General features: G+C 38.6%; 1 protein-coding gene across 1 annotated transcript in view; it reads left to right on the forward strand.

Moving 5' to 3' along the window:
• The first annotated feature begins 15435 nt into the window (after positions 1-15435).
• The window catches only part of LOC126272985 (uncharacterized), a 42555-nt gene continuing 34669 nt past the window's right edge, over positions 15436-23321 (forward strand). The window contains exons 1-2 of the mRNA XM_049976333.1: positions 15436-15603; positions 18220-18389. Coding sequence (XP_049832290.1) covers positions 15540-15603; positions 18220-18389 — 234 coding nt within the window. The 5' untranslated portion in view covers positions 15436-15539. The remainder of the gene's footprint in view (positions 15604-18219; positions 18390-23321) is intronic.

The raw sequence follows: 23321 nt of genomic DNA on the forward strand, positions 1-23321 counted from the left end.
ATTTCCAGCCCATGTTGATATAGCCTTTTTCTCTTCTTGCTATTATATCTTTTTATAGTGGATCTGTAAATTAAATTTCACTGGAAACAGATTTTTATGATTAGCAACAAGTACCATTAAGGTAAAGTGTGGCAATATAAAGACTGTTGAACAGTCCTCTGGAAAATGTTCTACATATACGAGGTGCATTCAAGTTCTAATGCCTCCGATTTTTTTTCTAATTAACTATGCACCCGAAATCGATGGAACTGACGTTACTTCTTGATGTAATCGCCCTGCAGACATACACATTTTTCACAGCGCTGATGCCATGATTCCATGGCAGCGGCGAAGGCTTCTTTAGGAGTCCATTTTGACCACTAGAAAATCGCTGAGGCAATAGCAGCATGGCTGGTGAATGTGCGGCCATGGAGAGTGTCTTTCATTGTTGGAAAAAGCCAAAAGTCACTAGGAGCCAGGTCAGGTGAGTAGGGAGCACGAGGAATCACTTCAAAGTTGTTATCACGAGGTAACTGTTGCGCAACTCGATGTGCCAGTGCGTTGTCTTGGTGAAACAGCACACGCGCAGCCCTTCCCGGACGTTTTTGTTGCAGTACAGGAAGGAATTTGTACTTCAAAACATTTTCGTAGTATGCACATGTTACCGTAGTGCCCTTTGGAACGCAATGTGTAAGGATTACACCCTCGCTGTCCCAGAACATGGACACCATCATTTTTTCAGCACTGGTGGCCACCCGATTTCTTTCTCTCTCTCTCTCTCTCTCTCTCTCTCTCTCTCTCTCTCTCTCTCTCTCTCTCTCTCTCTCTCTCTCTCTCCCCCCCCCCCTCCCCCCCCCCCCCCCGGTAAATCTGTGTGCTTCCATTGAGCTGACTTGTGCTTTGTTTCTGGATTGAAAAATGGCATCCACGTCTCATCCATTGTCACAACTGACGAAAGTCCCATTCATGCTGTTGTTGTGCATCAACATTGCTTGGCAACATGCCACACAGGTAGCCATGTGGTTGTCCGTCAGCATTTGTGGCACCCACCTGGATGACACTTTTCGCATTTTCAGTTTGTCGTGCAGGATTGTGTGCACAGAACCCACAGAAATGCCAACTCTGGAGGCGATCTGTTCAACAGTCATTCGGCGATCCGCCAAAACAATTCTCTCCACTTTCTCGATCATGTCGTCAGACCAGCTTGTGCGAGCCCGAGGTTGTTTCGGTTTGTTGTCACACAATGTTCTGCCTTCATTAAACTGTTGCACCCACGAATGCACTTTCGACACATCCATAACTCCATCACCACATGTCTCCTTCAACTGTCGATGAATTTCAATTGGTTTCACACCACGCAAATTCAGAAAACAAATGATTGCAGGCTGTTCAAGTAAGGAAAATGTCGCCATTTTGAGTATTTAAAACAGTTCTCATTCTCGTCGCTGGCGGTAAAATTCCATCTGCCATATGGTGCTGCCATCTCTGGGACATATTGACAATGAACAAGGCCTCATTTTAAAACGATGCACATGTTTCTATCTCTTTCGAGTCCGGAGAAAAAAAATCGGAGGCCTTAGAACTTGAATGCACCTCGTACTTAATTCTTACAAATCACTATATTGTCCCAGAAGATAGCAAAACAGGACATGAAGCAAATAGGCATGGAAAGTTGTGGTTTGGTGGAATGGGTGAGGAGGGAAAAGAGACAGGGAGTGGGAGGGAAGTTTGGGGAAAGGTGGCTGGTGGTTGTGGCCAGATAAAATGCTGTGCAGAAATTGCAGCAGATTTGGTACATGACATGGTTGCTTTCATGTGTGGCCCTGCCTCTGATGCAATAGAAAAGCCTGTGATGGTACTGGGTTATTATGTTTTGGGCAGGTGAATGAGGCATGTCTTGCACTTGGTTCTTCCACAGCAACATAAATATGAGGCATGTGACAAGGGTTTAGGAGTGCGAGTGGTATAGGGGTAATCCAGGGTGTTAATTATGTAGGGTAGGTGATGGAATACTACTTTATAACTGATGGGAAGGGCAGTGGGCAGGATGCTCCTCATTTGCAGGCACACTGATGAACTATAAAACCCAGTCAAAGTACATGGTCCAGTTACTCCAATCTGGGGTGATGAGGGGGTGCTCTTTTGCTACTGGTTTTTGGGGCTGAAAGAAGATTTAGAGATGTGTGAGTAAATGACATGGGAAATTTTGTTTGTGGACTAGGTTTTGGTGATACTGTCGCAGTTAAGGTGCTTGTGAGATCTTCAGCGTACTGGGCAAGGGAATTCTTGTCTTTGCAGATACACCATCCTCATGCGGTCAGATTGTGCGAGTTCAATTTTTTGGTGTGAAAGGGGTCACAGCTGTCAAATTCATATACTTTTGATGGTTAGTGGACTTGATATGGACAGAGATATGGACGGAGTCATCAAAGAGGAGGAGATCAGCACCTGGGAAGGTGGCATGTTGGGCTGAGGAAGACCAGGTGAACTGAATGGGGGAGGAGGGGATGAGGGTGAGGATAGGATGTCTTAACCCTGGGTCCAGTTTATGAAAATACCATCAATGAACCTGAAAGAGACAATTGGTTTGGAATTTTATAGGGCTGGGAAAGTTTCATATACAGGGTGTTACAAAAAGGTACGGCCAAACTTTCAGGAAACATTCCTCACACACAAATAAAGAAAAGATGTTATGTGGACACGTGTCCGGAAACACTTAATTTCCATGTTAGAGCTCATTTTAGTTTCGTCAGTATATACTGTACTTGCTCGATTCACCGCCATGATTTCATACGGGATACTCTACCTGTGCTGCTAGAACATGTGCCTTTACAAGTACGACGCAACATGTGGTTCATGCACCTTGGAGCTCCTGCATATTTCAGTCGAAGTGGTCGTACGCTTCTCAACAACAGATTCAGTAACCAATGGATTGGTAGAGGCGGACCAATTCCATGGCCTCCACGCTCTCCTGACCTCAACCCTCTTGACTTTCATTTATGGGGGCATTTGAAAGCTCTTGTCTATGCAGCCCCAGTACCAAATGCAGAGACTCTTCGTGCTCGTATTGTGGACGGCTGTGATACAATACGCCATTCTCCAGGGCTGCATTAGCGCATCAGGGATTCCATGCGATGGAGGGTGGATGCATGTATCCTCGCTAACGGAGGACATTTTGAACATTTCCTGTAACAAAGTGTTTGAAGTCACGCTGGTACGTTCTGTTGCTGTGTGTTTCCATTCCATGATTAATGTGATTTGAAGAGAAGTAATAAAATGAGCTCTAACATGGAAAGTAAGCGTTTCCGGACACATGTCCACATAACATATTTTCTTTCTTTGTGTGTGAGGAATTTTCCTGGAAGTTTGGCCGTATCTTTTTGTAACACCCTGTAGATGGCCCATACACAGACAGCCATGTCATGCCACATATTTGTTGGTGCTTCTTTACCTCAAAGCAGATCTCAAGCCCACTTACCATCAAGAGCATTAGTCCACGCCTGGTAGCTGAGTGGTCAGCCCGATGGAATGTCATACCTAACGGCCTGGGTTCGATTCCCGGCTGGTTCAGAGATTTTCTCCACTCAGGGACTGGGTGTTGTGTTGTCTTTACCATCATCATTTCATCCCCATCAACACGTAAGTCGCTGAAGTGGCATCAACTCAAAAGACTTGCACCAGGCGAACAGTCTACCTGACAGGAGCCCCTAGCCACAAAGCATTTCAATTTTATCAAGGGCATTTTTACAGCTATCACTTCCACATGAAAAAATCTCTGACATCTAGTCTGGACACCATCAGGTCATTTGGTTTATATATGTGGCAACACAATCAAAATTTTGTTGATCACCAGAGCTGTGGCTTTGACATTTTGTCTGTACAATCACACCTCCACAGGAACCATTCAAATCTATATCATTCTAGGTATTTTGAAGAGTGAATTATTATGAACTGGACTTGCTGCTTAGTGTGTCCATTATACAGTGTTTTCCAGGTTAATCTCAAGAAAGTTTCCACATAGTGTTTCAGTTACAATATAAAAATTAATTTCTATTTTTGATACTGCAAGGTGTACAATTTTGCATCCACCATTTGCCAATAGGTGGCGACAATGGTAAGTAGCGGTCGAAACAAACAGATCGCAGATGTCAGGCAGTTATCTTGGATCTCAGTCAACATAACCTCATTCAAACATTAGTCAATTGGTGTCTGCATCATAAAGTTGTTCTTGATTCGAAATGTCAGTTTCCGAGCCTAATTCTCGTCATTTGCGGGAGGTGTTACTGTTTAGTTTCAGTATGAAGAAAACAGCAGCTCAGTCTCATCAAATGCTCTCGAGTACATATGATAAGAACACTATTAATGAAAGAATATGTCATGAGTGGTTTTAATGTTTGAGGAACGTTTATTTTAATGTTATAGACTGGCATAGTGGTGGAAGAGAGAATGTTTTCGAGGATGCAGAACTGGAGGCATTGATGCGTGAAGGCTCACGTCAGACTCAATAAGAATTGGCACAATTAGTGGGAGTGACACAGAAAGCCATTTTAAAATGTCTCAAGGCTATGGGCATGATTCAGAAAGAAAGAACTTGAGTCTGGTGTGAGTTGAAACTGAGAGACATTGAACAGCTTGTGTGTTTGTGAACAGTTGCTTCAGAGTCAAAAATGGAAGGAATTTCTACATCACATTATGACCAGGGATGAAAAATGGGTCCATTATGATAATCATGGGGATATCACAGCCATGCTTCCACATTGATGGCCAAACCAAATATTCATGGCTCCAAGATCATGCTCTGCATTTGGTGGGACCAGCTCAGTGTCATGTACTATGAGGTGTTAAAACCAAGTGAAACAATCACAGGTGCTTGTTATCAAACACAATTAATGTGTTTGAGCAGAGTATTAAAAGCCAAATGGCCACAATACAGCGAGAGGCACAATAAAGTGATTTTGAAGCACGACAATGCTCGACCCCACATTGCAAAAGAGGTCAAAATGTACTTGGAAACGTTAAAATGAGAAGTCCTACCCCACCCGCTGTATTCTCCAGACATTGCTCCCTCTTACTGTCACCTGTTTAGATCAATGACGCATGGTGTGGCTGACCAACACTTCTGATCTCGTGAAGAAGTCACAAATTGGATCGATTCATGGATCACTTCAAAAGATGAACATTTTTTTATACACGGGATTCATACACTGCCCGAAAGATGGGAGAAAGTAGTGGCCAGCGATGGAAAATACTTTGAATGATACATGTGTAACCAATTTGTTTCATTAAAGCCTCAAATGTTGGGGGAAAAATGGCAGAAGCAAAGTTTTACACCTTGTAGTATTATTTATGTTTTTTTGAATCTGCATAATATGAGTAAGATTAAAACTTAAACTGTATGCTGCAGAGCAGCTGTATTCCTGATCAAATATTTTTGGTACGCCTCATATGAGTGAATTTGTGCCCTTGATTTTGTTACATAAAATCTAGAATAATGTGTCACGTACAAGGGTAGGGTCATCAACGAGAACACTTCTGACTAAAAACATATTTAATGAGTGCACAAAAAGTACACACAGAGCTGAAACCTCAGCATAGAGTTTCATGAACAGCCAAGCCCAGAATCTTTCGGAAATTACAGATCATAAACTATAAATAATTTCTTGGAGCAGGAATCACATGGGTACCCACATCTCACAGCCAGGGACAATAACCACTACATCACGGTGAACATCATACAACATGTGGTGATATAGCACCTTGAATTGCTCCCCCTTCCAAAATAGTGATCCACTGTTTTGGAATGGACTATACCTTCCTGCATCTGGATGTAGTTAGCAGCCCTTTATATGGTACCAATGGTGTGTCCTCATGTTCTGATAACATTATCTGTCTCTGTGATGCTCAAATAGAGTTACTCCCATTGAGGCATCATGGTCATTGGGCAGATCTTCATGTTGCTTGTATCAGAAACACCTATTATTGATCTGCGCCTCAAGATTATGATAGAGCTTGAATTGAAGCACATGGTCAACTTCTCTGCAATTTTGTGTCCTCAATATAAGATCATCATCCTTGACTTTGTTGGTAATGTCTGACAATCAATGTAGGATTCAGTGTAGACCGAAGGAGTAGTTCAGTGATTTTGATGACATCCTGACCTTCTGCACAGGTGTAGAAAACCATACTAGGGGGGTATTTGGCATTAAAATGTTAATAACATCAACAGTCCTTAAGCCGGGCATCGAATGTCTATTTTATGTCAGATGTCATGTTTCTTCAGTTCAGGTTATGCTTGGTGTAAGTATGCTTAGCATCATTAGGTTGAAAGTATCGATTGTTGTTTGAATGTGGATTAAGAGAAATGGTGTGAAACCTGCAATATCTTGCTTTGTTGTATTACATGCATCTCTTACTATTCACAGGACGATTCCCAGCTTCTCTGTGTAACATAAACATACAATGAGAGCATATCCACCAATTTATTAATAAAATATTCCATAGGATAATTTGTCTGTGAGTGGGAGGGAGCTTTCATCCTGTGGACAATGTTACATCATGAAATTACTTCTGGTAGCAGTCCTGACTGACACACTTTTTCAGGATCAGAGATCATTATATATGGCACTGCATGCTTGAAAACTGTGTTTTCTGCAGGAAATGTGGCTCAATGGTCTCCTCTCACAGCATCTTCTCCACTTCCTTCTGAATTACCCCACATTCACCTGTAGACACCCTTTTATGAGTGAGGGCATCAACCTCAATGTTGATATGGTGTTCCACATTCAGCCATCAAGTGCCCCATCACCACCCAAGACTCAAATGCACCCAAAACTAACAAAGAATGGCCAGCACTTGCTGATGTCCCTGTGTCAAGTTAGTTATAAGCCTGTTTAGTTATCTGAATGTTCTGTGAATTGAAGTTGTGACCTATCACTGTGATATGGAACAAGAAATCTTTACAATTATTGTGCATCTACTCTGCAGAAAATGAGACCTATGGCAATTAGTGATCCAGGGCTGTGGTGTGATTGACAGTGGTATATAGGCTTATTTGCGAGGCTGAGTAACCATTTGTACTCAAACAGAGATTCACAGTTTAACTGAGTATCCAGATTATTGACAAGAACTTATCTGATTCATGATGGAAGGATAAGTGTGTCATCAGCGGCAGACAATTGACCAGAGCAATATTTGTTGTGTGAACTTATTGGAATGGCTTCCTCAATCTGCAGCTTCAATATTTCACAGTTTATGACTGCTTGTGATGCCTGCAAGAACTCCCACACAAGGATAACATTATGCTCTTCTTTTAAATTGAGAGATTTGAAGAGCTGTGTTCATTCATTGATAGTCATTCTTACAGTACAGGTTCCTAACAGTAGGAGGTATTTTCCATTTGCAGGCTTCAGTGAAATGGCCTTTGAATCTTGGACTATTATTTTCTTCACCAGACAGTGGAAAGCACCTGAAATCATTGAAAACGATGCCCCAGAATTGATTAATTCCTGGACTTTTGTCAGTGATTATGTCAATGAGCTTTTCTGACATCTTGACAACAGTAACAGCTTCATTGCAGCAGATGATATACAGCAGATGATATGCAGCATATGTCAATATGTCATCTTGCACCATTAGGAAACAGATTTTCCCCCCTGAAGTCACTGGAAGGTCATTTATACAGATTATTAAAGGTGTGGGTGCAACACTGAATATTATGTGACTCCACAACATATTTATATATTTATTCATACATCTAGTTTTGTAGGACCAAATTGAGGAGCAAATCTCCAAGGTTGTGGAACATGTCAGTACATGAAATTAAGCCATAGAAGTAATAACAGATAAAATAAAACCCAAAAAAAGTCAAGCCATAAGTTTAAGGAAACGGTATCAACAATATAACACAGGAACCCCTCAACAGAATAGAAGAAGTGACTCATGAGGAAACTCTTCAGTTTCTATTTGAAAGCATGTGGATTACTGCCAAGATTTTTAAATTCTTGTGGTAGCTTATTGAAAATGCATGCAGCAGTAGAGAGCATACCTTTCTGCACTAGAGTTAAGGAAGTGTGATCAAAATGCAGATTGGATTTCTGCCTAGTATTAACTGAGTGAAAGCTGCTAAGTCTTGGGAATAAGCTGATATTGTTAACAAGAAATGACATTAAAGAACATATATATTGAAAGATCAATGTCAGAATACCCAGTCTACTGAACAGGGGTCCACAAGAGCTTCATGAACTGACACCAATTATTGTCCAAAGTGCCCATTTCTGAGCCAAAAATATTCTTTGAGAATAGGAAGAGTTACCCCAAAATATAATACCATATGACATAACCGAATGAAAATAAGCAAAGTAGACTAATTTTCATATCAAATGATCACTTTTTTCAGGTACCATTTGAATAGTAAAAATGGCACCATTTAGTCTTTGAACAAGATCCTGAATGTGGGCTTTCCACAACTGTTTACTATCTATCTGAACACCTAGAAAGTTGAACTGTTCATTTTCACTATTTATATGCCCATTCTGCGAAATTAAAATGTCAGGTCTTGTTGAATTGTGTTTTAGAACTGTAAAAACTGAGTCTTACTGTGATTGAGTGTTAGTTTATTTTCTACAAACCATGAACTTATGTCATGAACTGCACTATTTGAAAAAGAGCTAATGTTGCACAAAACTGCCTTTACTACCAAGCTAGCGTCATGAGTAAACAGAAATATTTTAGAATCACCTGTAACACTTAAGGGCATATCATTTATGTAAATAAGGAACAGGAGTGGCCCCAACACTGATCTGTGGGGCATCCCCCATTTGACCATCCTCCACTCAGACCCCACATCACAGCCATTCTCAACACTGTGAATAATGGCTTTTTGCGGTCTGTTGTTAAAGTAAGAGGTGAACCAATTGTGAGCTACTTCCCATATTCTGTAATGGTTCAACTTATGGAGCAATATTTTGTGATCAACACAATCAAACACTTCAGTTAAATCAAAAAATATGCCTAGCATTCAAAACCTTTTGTTTAATCCATCCAGTACTTCACAGAGAAAAGAGAATATAGCATTTTCAGTTGTTAAATGACTTCTAAAGCCAAACTGTACATTTGATGGCAATTTATGTGAAATAAAATGATAAATTATCCTTACATACACAGCCTTTTCTATAACTTTAGCAAATACTGATAGCATAGAAATAAGTCTAAAATTGTCTTCATTATCCCTTTCTCCCTTTTTATAAAGTGTCTTTATTACTGAGTACTTTAATTGTTCTGGAAACTGACCATTCTTAATGGAAAAATAACAAATATGGCTAAGTATAGGGTTCACATGTGCAGTATAGTACTTTAATGTTGTGCTAGGCACTCGATTATATCCATGAGATATGATTTAATTATTGATTCAATCTCCCCCTTGTCAGTATCACAGAGGAGGGTTTCAGACATTAATCTTGGAATGCCCTCCCTTCACAAATTAAGTGTTTAGTAGATGATGAGTTCTCGTTTAAGAAAAGCTTAAGGCAGTTCCTATTGCAAGGGCCATTTTATACTATAGAAGAGTTCCTGAACCATGATGAATAGTACCCTAGTACCTGTACGGATAAGTCTCAGATACATTTCCAACTCTTCATTTGTGATCCTGTATATCTATTACTCGTAAACATCTTAAGTTTTCAGTAGTATATTTTCTGTATGTACATGTCCAGAACCTCTCACAGAAGAACCCCAAAAGTGCCCCACTTGTGACACAATACTTCCCGGGACTGGATCAGACCTTGAATGTGGCTCTCCAGCAGGGATACGACTTCCTAAAATCCTGCCCCGAAATGAGATCCATCCTTCATGAAATCCTCCCCACTCCACCAAGAGTGTCTTTCCGCCGTCCACCTAACCTTCATAACCTCTTGGTTCATCCCTATGAAATCCCCAAACCACCTTCCCTACCCTCTGGTTCCTACCCTTGCAACCGCCCCCGGTGTAAAACCTGTCCTATGCACCCTCCCACCACCACCTACTCCAGTCCTGTAACCCAGAAGGTGTACACGATCAAAGGGAGAGCCACGTGTGAAAGCACCCACGTGATTAACCAACTGACCTGCCTGCACTGTGACGCTTTCTATGTGGGAATGACCAGCAACAAACTGTCCATTCGCATGAATGGACACAGGCAGACAGTGTTTGTTGGTAATGAGGATCACCCTGTGGCTAAACATGCCTTGGTGCACGGCCAGCACATCTTGGCACAGTGTTACACCATCTGAGTTATCTGGATACTTCCCACCAACACCAACCTATCCGAACTCCGGAGATGGGAACACGCTCTTCAGTATATCCTCTCTTCTCGATATCCGCCAGGCCTCAACCTCCGCTAATTTCAAGTTGCCGCCGCTCATACCTCACCTGTCTTTCAACAACCTCTTTGCCTCTGTACTTCCGCCTCGACTGACATCTCTGCCCTTACTCTTTGCCTTTAAATATGTCTGCTTGTGTCTGTGTATGTGCGGATGGATATGTGTGTGTGTGTGTGTACGAGTGTACACCTGTCCTTTTTTTCCCCCCAAGGGAAGTCTTTCTGCTCCCGGGATTGGAATGACTCCTTGACTCCTTACCCTCTCCCTTAAAACCCACTTCCTTTCGTCTTTCCCTCTCCTTCCTGAAGAAGCAACCATCGGTTGCGAAAGCTAGTAATTCTGTGTGTGTGTTTGTGTGTTTTGTTCATTGTGCCTGTCTGCCGGCGCTTTCCCGCTTGTTATGTCTTGGAATCTTTGTTTTTAATATATTTTTCCCATGTGGAAGTTTCTTTCTATTTTATCTACATGTATAGAGTCTGTAATACTTAACTTTGTAACATTTATTTTTTGGTGATTTTAATTTGTAATGTTAATCTAAGCCGTATAATTTTAATATGAATAATAGCAATACTTACAAAATACCATAATAAGTTTGTAAAACTGACACGTTCCATATCCTGTGATGTATTCACAACATGGATCACCGGAACACAAAATAAATAAATAAATAAATAAAGGCATTTTCGAAGAAAGTTGTATAATTTGCTGTAGAAACTAAGTTCTTATATAATTCACCAGTAAGGCTTAGAAAAAATTTGTGATTTATTCTTTAATGATTGTTAAATATGTTCATATATCTGACTTATCAAAAACAGAAATATTTTTACTATGAACTGACTTTATTTCATCAATCTTGTGCTGCTGACCAGACACTTCCTTTACAACTGACCATATGGTTTTAATTTTATTCTGTGATTTAACTATTCTATTTGCATACCACAAACTCTTTGCCATCCTAATAACATATTTAAGCACCTTGCAATACTTTTTGTAATGTGTTACTGTAGCTTGATTGTGACTACTTTCAACATTTTTCTATCATTCCTGCTTTTTTCTTCATGATATCCTTATCCCACTAGTGAGCCATCCAGGCTGTCTTTTGCTGATAGTACCCCACTTCGAATGTTCTAGTGGAAAGCAATTCTCAAAGACCATGAGAAATGTGTTAACAAAAGCATTATATTTGTCATCTATGTTATCGACACTATAAACATTGTGCCACTTTTGTTCATTAACAAGGTTTAAAAAACTCTCTATTGCCATTGGATTAGCTTTCCTACATAGTTCGTAATTATATGTATTTATGTTCCCCCATTCTGAGTTTCATTCTTGTAGTACAATTTGTCAGTGTGACTCTCTGCTTTCTATTATTCAGATGAAACTCCATCTATTCAATAGGCTTGTCATTAATAGCAAAGCAATGTAGTTTCATAATCACAGTTTAATGATCCACAGTCAAAGACATCCAGAAGGTCATAGAATATCCCAAAAGAAAATTTTTTATTGTTTAGCTAACCAGGCAACAGTTTCACTGTAGAGAATCCTGCAGGAAGGCAAAAATGTGAAGTAGTTAACAAGTTAAACTATGAAAAATGAGTGTTTATTGTATGTTAGGTAACTATCTTAAATTTTCTTGTAAGTCAAGCAGGACTGAATATGTGGTTGTCACTACAATGTATTTAAATGTAACTTTTGGAATTCACAGTTCCACAATCTTCCTGGCCTCAGTTTCTGCAAGCCCCTGCTCCACACCCTTCACCACCATGCTACATTGTCTCCCACTTCACCCTATTAATCTTGACACACACTAGCATTTACACAATCTTGGTATGACTTTCTTTTATCTCTCCTCTCAATCCAGACTTCCATCTCAGTAACATCTATCTGCCCTGTTCCCTTTCTTCAGTAAGCCACCTTTCTCCATCACCGGCCCCTTCCCTTTTCTGTTTCCTTTCTTCTCTTACCCTCTTACCCATCCCACCTGACACAACCCCTTACCCATGTCAAGCTGCAGCTCTAAGACAGTTTAGTTAGCAAGTAAAATATAGCCATTTGTGTATTAATTATCTTCAGGGAAGGACAGTGTGCAAAATCTCAGATATATTTTCAATTTCATTTATGTGGCTGTCAGCCATTCAGCTTCTGAACTATATGGTGGGTGGTTATCTTTACTCCTGACATTATTTGCATACTAAAATAATATCTATTTATAATACTTATCCTGTCAAACCTGCATTCTATGTATCTTACTTGTGTTTATTATTTGCCCTCACCTTCATTTTTAAGAAGCTCTTATCCTGAAAAAAGGCTAATGAACAGAATGGAAAATCCTGGAATTGAACAGATGGTTCTCTGCTAGTTGCCAATGTTTATACCACTTTGAAATCTTACTCAAGTCTGACTGAATATTTTTCCTATGTTTTTCAAATGATACTTCATTATAGATAACCGCATCATTTGCAAAATGTTGGAGGTTACTATTAATATTGTCTGCAGTCTCATTTACACATATATACATGAACAACCAATGGCCCCATCATGCTTCCCTGGGGCACACTTAAATTTACTTCTACATCTGTCAATGATCTCCATCCAAGGTAACATGTTTTGTTCTCCCTAACAAGAAATCGAACCATACACATATTTCACTTGATATCCTGTATGATCACACATTTGATAATAAGCATAGATATAGTATTGAGTAAATCCTTTTGGAGACCAAGAAATACAAAATATAACTGATTGCCTTGATCCATGGCTTTCAGGATGTCAAGAGAGAAAAGCAAAAGATGAGATCTGCATGAGCAATGTTTTTGGAACCCATGCTGTTTGGCATTGAGGGGGTCATTCTGTTTGAGATATCTCATTGTGTTTGAGCTCACCAATGGATGTCAAGGATAGTGGATGGTAGTTTTGCGAATCATTTCTGCCACTCTTGTTGTAGAAGGTGACATGTGCTTTCTTCTCACTACTGTACACCATTTTTTGTTTGAAGGATTTTTAGTTCTTCAAAATTTATTTGCTGACTGCAAATTCCTTGACATCAGCTGTCTTAGATCAACTACCCAATTGTGACAAATGAAAATTTGTGCCAGGCTGGGACTTCAACCTGGATTTCCCATTTGTCGCAAACGGTTGCCTTAAGCACTTCCGCTATCCATGCACGCTCCCCAAACTGACCCAAACTTTATCTAAGTCCTCGTATAAGCAGCCTCTAAATTTATCACCTAATGCTCACAACGCTACTTGGATTTCTGCAGCAGAGAGAGTGACACAACAAGGAATCGAAACGAATGCTGTTCTCATCATGTGCCTGCCTAGGCTTGCAATGCTTACATGCTTGTCTAATAAAACAGACTCTCTGGATCATCAACAGTATCTGTTCATTCAGACATGCAGGTATGGATTTATGGTTATAACAGGGGCTAACTCAGCTGCAAACTTTGTATGGAATCTGGTATGGACTCCATTGGGCACTAGAGCTTTGTTCAATTTTAGCAATTTCACCTTTTTGTCAATGCCAAGAACACTAATATTTACATCACTCCATCTTTGTAATGGTGTGAAAATTAATTGTGACAATACTCCATGGTTTTTCGTGGAAAGAAATATTTGAAAATGGATTTCATCATTTCTGCTTCTACTTTGTTACGCTCAGTTTAAACTTTTGCTGCCTCCAATAGCCTTCACAAACGACAAGAACTTCTTTGAGTTTTGTGAGAAATCTTCCAATAATACACTGCTGTGTTAGTTGTTGAAGGATTCATGCATTGCCCTCTTGACAGTCATACAATTTTCATTTAGGAACTCTGGATCTACAGTCATATGCTTCATTTTACACCTATCATTCATTAGTGTGTGTTGGCTTATATTGATTGTGTAAATAAGTGTAGCTGAAAATATGAATGGGAGAATTCATAAATTTTAATCCAGAATGAACATTTATTACAAGTGCTATCCACTATGTCAAAACATTACAAAATTTTGATATTTTTATGAAAATAACTGGATGTGGTGATTTACGTGGGTAAATAACCAAGACACATTATCACCTGCCTGTGATGAATTGGTTATTACCACATAAATGATAAAAAACTTTTACATTCATAATTTATATTGGCCTTTGGTGTGGTATTAACAGGACCCAGGTCCTTATTTCATGAGAACTCAACTCTCTTTGCTTTCAACTTCTATTTTATTTTCTTCATTACAGGCTTCATCAAGGACATAGTTACAGTACCAAGTAATAAACAGACTCACTCAGTTAGTGACAACAACAGCAACTACCCTACAGTAGTACTATTCCATAACTCTTCCTGTTTTGTAAACCTAGCAAGTGCTTTTCCTTCATCTTTCTTCCTTTCCCTTCAGTGCTTCTGTCATAAGAAAGAGGCATTGGCTCCAAAAGCTTTTGCATTTCCATATCTTTTGTGTGTGTTTTACCCCACCACCACTTGGTAAGTAAATTTTTTATCCATCACATTATATCTTCAAACACTGATTATTTTTGTTGATATATTATACAGTCATTTACATTAAATAAATTCCTTTTGCTGTTTTACAGCAATTTTACATTATTTATTATTCACATAATGCAGGACATGATACTTGTCTTTTCTTTATAATTAATGTTTTTTGTGGTGGAACAGTATTACAATACTACTTTACATTTGCAGCTCCATTACAAGAGCCCATGAGATTAACAGCTGTATTACACATTTTAGGTGTCCCTGTGCCCTACTTAACTGATTTGTAAATTACATTGGTATGAAAATAAACCATATTCTATCTGTTTCTTAAAGTACTTGTCTTTTGTGATAAATGTGTACTTGTGTATACTGTCATTATGCAAACAGAATATTTTATATGAGTACATGATTAAAGTTTCATGTTTTCTGTATTGGTAAATATCTATGACTTTTTTATTAAAAAAAGTTGAAGTTTGTCATATTTTGGATAGTCAACATAAAGAAATTATATACTGGATTTTAAACCAATGTCACTGTTTTAATTCATTTTGAATAGAACTTAAGCAGTTTCATTTTAATGAAATGCTATGTCCCAGTAACTACATTCCAATTGTAATATCTTCACACAATGCTGATTTTTTTTTCAGTGCTATGTCTGATAACATTATTCTCTTGGTTCCTGCCTTCTGATTGTGGTCAGCGACTTACAGTTTGTGTGGTGTCATTGTTTTTGCACATGTTCTGCTTGTTACATGTGGCTTTTGAAATATACTTCTATGGAAAATCTGTTCCTCATTTGGGTGAGTAACAGTATAAAGTTTATAAAACAATGTACTTCCTTTGCACTTAACACATTAGGAATTTTGTTCATTGCCATACTGTTCATAATGAGAAATTACAAAACACAGATTGTATGAGCAACATTTGCTAGTTACAGCTACAGCCATAAATGGGACTTAGCAAGAATAACAGTTTATATTCCCTTCTGTAACATATTCCTTGTCTTCTCAGTCATTATATGACTGATATTAATCATCTTCAAGTAGATATTACTACATTCATGCTGCCACATCATCACAATTATTGTAAGGCTTATCCCTGATTTTTCCATTCATCATTGAACTACTATTGCCATGTCCCTATACATTCTTCTAGTCCATTTTAGTCTTTTTGCAGAAATTCATTGAGTATGTTTGTACATCTACATACAGAACTCACAAGTCACTGTAGTGTGTGCAGTGGAGGTATCATGTACCACTATCAGTCATGTCCTTTCTTAGTCCACTTGCAGATGGAACAGGGGAAAAATGACCATCTGTATGCCACAGTATTTGCCCTAATATCTCTTATCTTGTTTTGAAGACCTTATGCAAAATGTATTTTGGCAATAGTAGAATCATTCTGCAGTCAGCTGCAAATGACTGTTCTCTCAGTAGTGTTTCACAAAAAGAAAATTATCTTCCTTCCATGGAGTTCCATTTGGGTTCACAAAGCATCTTCCTAACATTTGCTTCTTGATCATTCCTACTGATAACAAATCTAGCAACACGCCTCTCAATTGCTTCAATTTATTTCTTTAATCTGACCTGCTGGGGATCCAAAACACTCAAGCAGTACTCAAGGATGGGTCAAACAAGTGTTCTATATGCCGTCTCTTTAGTAGATGAACTAAAAAATCAAGGTCAACCATTTGCCTTCCCCACTACCACCCTTCTATACTCGTTCGATTTCACATTGCTTTGCAACATTAAGCCCAGATATTACTGCTTGTCCTCTGTAATAAAAAAAAACTGAGTAAAGGAATCAATGATCAACCTGAAGGGATATCTTGTGACATCTGCCCACACCAAATGCAGTGGGAAAAAAACACCATTATCTGTGCCAAGCAGTACACTACTGCATTACTGATATTGTGTTCCAACATTAACGAGCCGCTTTCCTACTCATCTGCATTTACTTACATTTTGAGCAAGCTACCATTCGTCACACCAACTAGAAATTCTGTCTGAGTCATCCTTCATCTTCTACAATCACTCAGTGATGATACTTTGCCATGTACTACAGTGTCATCAGCAGATAGTTGCAGATTCATGATCGCCCCATCCAGCAGATCATTTATCTATGTAGAGAATGAGAACTGTCTTATCCCACTTTCCTAAAGAACTCCTGGCAATGCCCTAGGCTCTGATGAACACTTGCTGTAAAGGACAACATACTGCATTCCAATACTTATGATGTTTTTGAGCCATATCTGGGAACTTATTCCATATGTTTGGATCTTTGTAATAGTCTGTCAAATGCTTTCTGGAAATCTAGGAATATGGAATCTGACTGATGCCCTTCATCCATGGATATCGTATGAGAAAAGAGAAATCTGAATTTGGCATGAGTAATGTGACAGTGACAAAAGCAGACCACTGGATGAAGATGGGAGGGTGGAGGGGTGGAGGAGGAGAAGGGAGGGAGCTGCATTCAGATATAAGCCCTGCGGTTGTCTCTTAACAGTCAATTAATCAATGCACCTGTTGATGGCAATATGGTCATGCACCCAAATATTGTGATATTGGATAAAGAGGCACATAAGCCCAATATTTATTTCCTTATGTTTACATATTGTGTTTACTAGATTCCCACATAGATTCTGATATATGAAACACTTGTGTGACATTTATTACTGAAATTAATCAGCTTAAAATACTAAAATCTATATCCACCTGTTGGTTGTTTATCTTTCATGCCTTAGTAATTATTCTTTATTTACAGTTTATTCAATGTGCATTATAACATCTGTAGAGTAATAAATCTCTTTAAGATTGCCTTACACTATTTCACTATGGTAAATGTGCTACCCTCTCAAAAATCAGGTAAATTTATTATTTCCACTTATTTGTTTTTATTTTCTAGATTTCTGATTTTACTAATACATATGACATTTCCATATTTATTGGACTGGAATTCAATGTGTGCTATGATACTTTACTTATGATAAAAATGAAGCAATAGGAAAATCTGATTCAGTAACAATATAAATGTAACACAGTATGTGTTGTAAATTCTATGCAGTCTTATGATTTGATGATATCACTTCAGCAGACATTATTACAATTTCAGTTTAAATTATTGAGTATTACCATCCAAAATAATCAGTTGCACAGAAGAAAGAAAAGTATAGGCTGAAGAAATATACAATTTTGTGCTAGCAAAATAATGAGTAACATGAAAATTAATCATATTCTGATATGTGTCTGGTAGTTTGTAAGTGTCCAATGGCTAACTGATAATAAAAATGATCAGTATAAACTGAGCTAAATTATTGTGTTTGTTTATTGAAAGATGTCTTAAACCCTCAAAATAATATTGCAAAATAATATGATTATTCAAATACCTTTGCCCAGACACATACTGCCTTATTTCAGTGCTCCTTCTGCGTGACTCCCTTCTAATAACATGCATATCACTGGTGGGTGCAGTGCTGTCACAAGGTTTGTTCTATGCATCGAGACCTGTGCCAAAATGGCTTAATGAGCTGATAACATCACCAGCAAGCCGTTTATTAATGTATCCAACCAGTTTACCCTCACAACAGGTATTTATATTATTATTATTATTATTATTATTATTATTATTATTATATTTACTATTACTGTCAATAACGCTGTGGTTTTTATTTTTTAAACTTAGTATTCGCAAATATTCACAACAAGCTTATATGGATCTTTTCTGTTGTTTCACTTTTACCCAGTCTGTTGCACCAACTGAATTTCCATACTTTTAAAACCTGTGTCATTTCCTTTCCTTTCACTTAAACTGAAAACCTGATACTGTTCATTCACCATTAAAATTGGTCTTTTTTTATGTCACTTGCATCAATTTCTGCCTTTCATGATCTTATTGTGTATATTTTATATATAACAACAATACAAAAGGATATATTGTTACTCACAACATAGAAGAGGCACCGAGTGGCAGATAGCCTTGTTATTTTATTTATTTATTTATTTTTATTTTATTTATCCATCCATTGACATTAAATATTGTATGGATGTTGTCAAAGGTACATGTAAGCCATTTCAAAGAAATGGGACACAAACAATATATATGTAAAAAAAGTACAAAACAAAATAATACTATGAAGTTAATAATAATAATAATACATCCCTGCTTGTTATTTTAAATTCATTGTCTGTTTTTCCGTAAGGCTTTAGTTTTTTCCTCCCTAAATGGCAAGTCCTTATATACACAATACTGTTTAAGCATATATTTACATCACACAACAGCTGTCCATTAAGTATGTAAATGTAATGAATGATTAGGTACAGATAGGGTATTTTCCATTTGTCTTTATAAATATCACCAGAAAAAATGTATTGACCCACTTGTTCTACTAGAATTTTTTAAAATTCTGTTTTAAATATGTTATCATCTTCTAACTGCCTGATGTTGACTGGCAGTCTGTTGTACTGTTTTGCACCGATATGGGTCACATGCCTTTGTGTATTCGTTCTTTTTGTTTGCTGAGTATGGAGTGCTGCCCCATTACGGGTATTGTAGTTATGAAAGTCAGCATTTGTCTGAAAATCTGCAATGTGGGTCCTGACATACAATATGCATTTGTATATGTATAATGATGGTATAGCGAGTATTCTAAGCTTTTTGAATATGGGTTTGCAGTGTTTCTGTGGATGACTGTGAGTTATTATTTAAATGGCCCTCTTATGCAGCAAAAAAATTAGTTTTAGGCGCCTTGTGGAACCTCAAAATACTATTCCATATGTGGCTAGAGACTGAAAATAGCCAAAAATTGCCATTCTGGGACCCTCTGAGGTACAAACATTTGCAATAATTCTGAGAGCAAAACAGGCTGAATTAAGTTTCTGTGCAAGTTTTATTACGTGATCATTAAAATTTAACTTTTCATCCACATGAATCCCCAGCAATTTTGTGGATGTCACTCTGTCTAAGACTTTGTCACCTCACACCAGATCAAGATTTACATTTTGACATCTTTGTCCCAAACTGCATATAATTTGTTTTATTTACATTCAGTGTCAACCTGTTTGCATTGAACCAAGAGTGGATGTAATTTAGTACTTTATCCGCAGTTGTTGGTAGCAATTGCTTTGGTGCACTTATTATCACACTAGTATCATCTGCAAATATTATTGCTTTGGCTGCATCATCTGAGGTGTGAAAATCGTTTATATAGACAAGAAACAATATGGGCCCCAGGATGCTGCCTTGTGGTACTCCTATTTCTACATTTTTTGCCTCTGATACTGAACTTATTTGTTGATATCAGTCCTACAATCTGTGTTCTGTTTTTTAGGTATGGTCAAACCATTTTTTTCCTATCCCATGTATACCCAATGCTTCTATAAAAAAGACTGCTGGATGTTATTTAACTGCTGGTTAAATCCTTCAATCAGAGGTAGACAAAACACACACACACACACACACACACACACACACACAAATGGCCACCTTTATCTCCTTGTGGTAACAGCCTGCTGTGACTGCATCTCAGGTGAGCAATGATCTTTGCTGGAATGGATAATGGAGGTAAAAAGAGTCATGAACTAGGGAAGGGAATGGGTAGCAGTGTAAGAGTGGGGGAATATGCCAGCACTGCTCATGGGAGTGTGCAGGAATGTGGTGGGACAGGATAGTGGGCTACTAGGTGAAGCATCTTCCCCCCATGAACCATGGACCTTGCTGTTGGTGGGGAGGCTTGCGTGCCTCAACGATACAGATAGCCGTACCATAGGTGCAACCAAATGGAGGGGTATCTGTTGAGAGGCCAGACAAACATATGGTTCCTGAATAGGGGCAGCAGCCTTTTCAGTAGTTGCAGGTGCAACAGTCTGGATGACTGACTTAACTAAAATGGCCTTGCTGTGCTGGTACTGCGAACAGCTGAAAGCAAGGGGAAACAATGGTCCTAATTTTTCCCGAGGGCATGCAGCTTTACTGTATGGTTAAATGATGATGGCGTCATCTTGGGTAAAATATTCCCCCATTTGGATCTCCGGGTGGGGACTACTCAAGAGGACGTCATTATCAGGAGAAAGAATACTGGCATTCTACGGATCAGAGTGTGGAATGTCAGATCCCTTAATCGGGCAGGTAGGTTAGAAAATTTAAAAAGGGAAATGGATAGGTTAACGTTAGATACAGTGGGAATTAGTGAAGTTTGGTGGCAGGAGGAACAAGACTTCTGCTCTGGTGAATACAGGGTTATGAAGACAAAATCAAATAGGGGTAATGCAGGAGTAGGTTTAATAATGAATAAAAAAAATAGGAGTGCGGGTAAGTTACTACAAACACCATAGTGAACGTATTATAGTGGCCAAGATAGACACGAAGCCCCTGCCTACCACAGTAGTACAAGTTTATATCTCAACTAGCTCTGCAGATGATGAAGAAATTGAAGAAATGTGTGATGAGATAAAAGAAATTATTCAGGTAGTGAAGGGAGATGAAAATTTAATAGTCGTGGGTGACTGGAATTCGACAGTAGGAAAAGGAAGAGAAGAAAACATAGTAGGTGAATATGGATTGGGGCAAAGAAATGTAAGATGAAGCTGTCTGTTAGAATTTTGCACAGAGCACAATTTAATCATAGGTAACACTTGGTTCAAGAACCATAAAAGAAGGCTGTATACATGGAAGAAGCCTGGAGATACTGACAGGTTTCAGATAGATTACATAATGGTAAGACAGAGATTTAGGAACCAGGTTTTAAATTGTAAGACATTTCCAGGGGCAGATGTGGACTCTGACCACAATCTATTGGTTATGAACTGTAGATTAAAACTGAAGAAATTGCAAAAAGGTGGGAATTTAAGGAGATGGGACCTGGATAAACTGACTAAATCAGAGGTTGTACTGGGTTTCAGGGACAGCATAAGGGAACGATTGACAGAAATGGGGGAAAGAAATACAGTAGAAGGAGAATGGGTAGCTCTGAGGGATGAAGTAGTGAAGGCAGCAGAGGATCAAGTAGGTAAAAAGACAAGGGCTACTAGAAATCCTTGGGTAACAGAAGAAATATTGAATTTAATTGATGAAAGGAGAAAATATAAAAATGCAACAAATGAAGCAGGCAAAAAGGAATACAAACGTCTCAAAAATGAGATCGACAGGAAGTGCAAAATGGCTGAGCAAGTGTGGCTAGAGGACAAATGTAAGGATGTAGAGGCATATCTCACTAGGGGTAAGATAGATACAGCCTACAGGAACATTAAAGAGACCTTTGGAGAAAAGAAAACCACTTGTATGAATATCAAGAGCTCAGATGGAAACCCAGTTCTAAGCAAAGTGGGGAAAGCAGAAAGATGGAAGGAGTATATAGAGGGTCTATACAAGCGTGATGTACTTGAGGACAATATTATGGAAATGGAAGAGGATGTAGATGAAGAAGAAATGGGAGATACAATACTGCATGAAGAGTTCGACAGAGCCCTGAAAGACCTGAGTCGAAACAAGGCCCCAGGAGTAGACAACATTCCATCAGAACTACTGACGGCCTTGGGAGAGCCAGTCCTGACAAAACTCTACCATCTGGTGAGCAAGATGTATGAGACAGGAAAATACCCTCAGACTTCAAGAAGAATAAAATAATTCCAATCCCAAAGAAAGCAGATGTTGGCAGAAGTGAAAATTACCTAACAATCAGTATAATAAGTCACAGCTGCAAAATACTAACGCGAATTCTTTACAGATGAATGGAAAAACTGGTAGAAGCCGACCTCGGGGAAGATCAGTTTGGGTTCCGTAGAAATGATGGAACACGTGAGACAATACTGACATTACGACTTATCTTAGAAGAAAGATTAAGGAAAAGCAAACCTACATTTCTAGCATTTGTAGACTTAGAGAAAGCTTTTGACAATGTTGACTGGAATAGGTATAAAAATCCATGGAGAAGAAATAAAACCTAGAGGTTCGCCGATGACATTGTAATTCTGTCAGAGACAGCAAAGGATTTGGAAGAGCAGTTGAACAGAATGGACAGTGTCTTGAAAGGAGGGTATAAGATGAACATCAATGATAATGGAATGTAGACAAATTAAGTCAGATGATGCTGAGGGAATTAGATTAGGAAATGAGACACTTAAAGTAGTAAAGGAGTTTTGCTATTTGGGGAGCAAAATAACTGATGATGGTCGAAGTAGAGAGGATATAAAATGTAGACTGGCAATGGCAAGAAAAGCATTTCTGAAGAAGAGAAATTTGTTTACATCGAGTATAGATTTAAGTGTCAGGAAGTCGTTTCTGAAAGTATTTGTATGGAGTGTAGCCATGTATGGAAGTGAAACATGGACGATAAATAGTTTGGACAAGAAGAGAATAGAAGCTTTCGAAATGTGGTGCTACAGAAGAATGCTGAAGATTAGATGGGTAGATCACATAACTAATGAGGAGGTATTGAATAGAATTGGGGAGAAGAGGAGTTTGTGGCACAACTTGACAAGAAGAAGGGACCATTTGGTAGGACATGTGTGAGGCATCAAGGGAT

This window comes from Schistocerca gregaria, chromosome 5 (genome assembly GCF_023897955.1).
Source record: "Schistocerca gregaria isolate iqSchGreg1 chromosome 5, iqSchGreg1.2, whole genome shotgun sequence".
In the NCBI taxonomy this organism is placed as follows: Eukaryota; Metazoa; Arthropoda; class Insecta; order Orthoptera; family Acrididae; genus Schistocerca; species Schistocerca gregaria.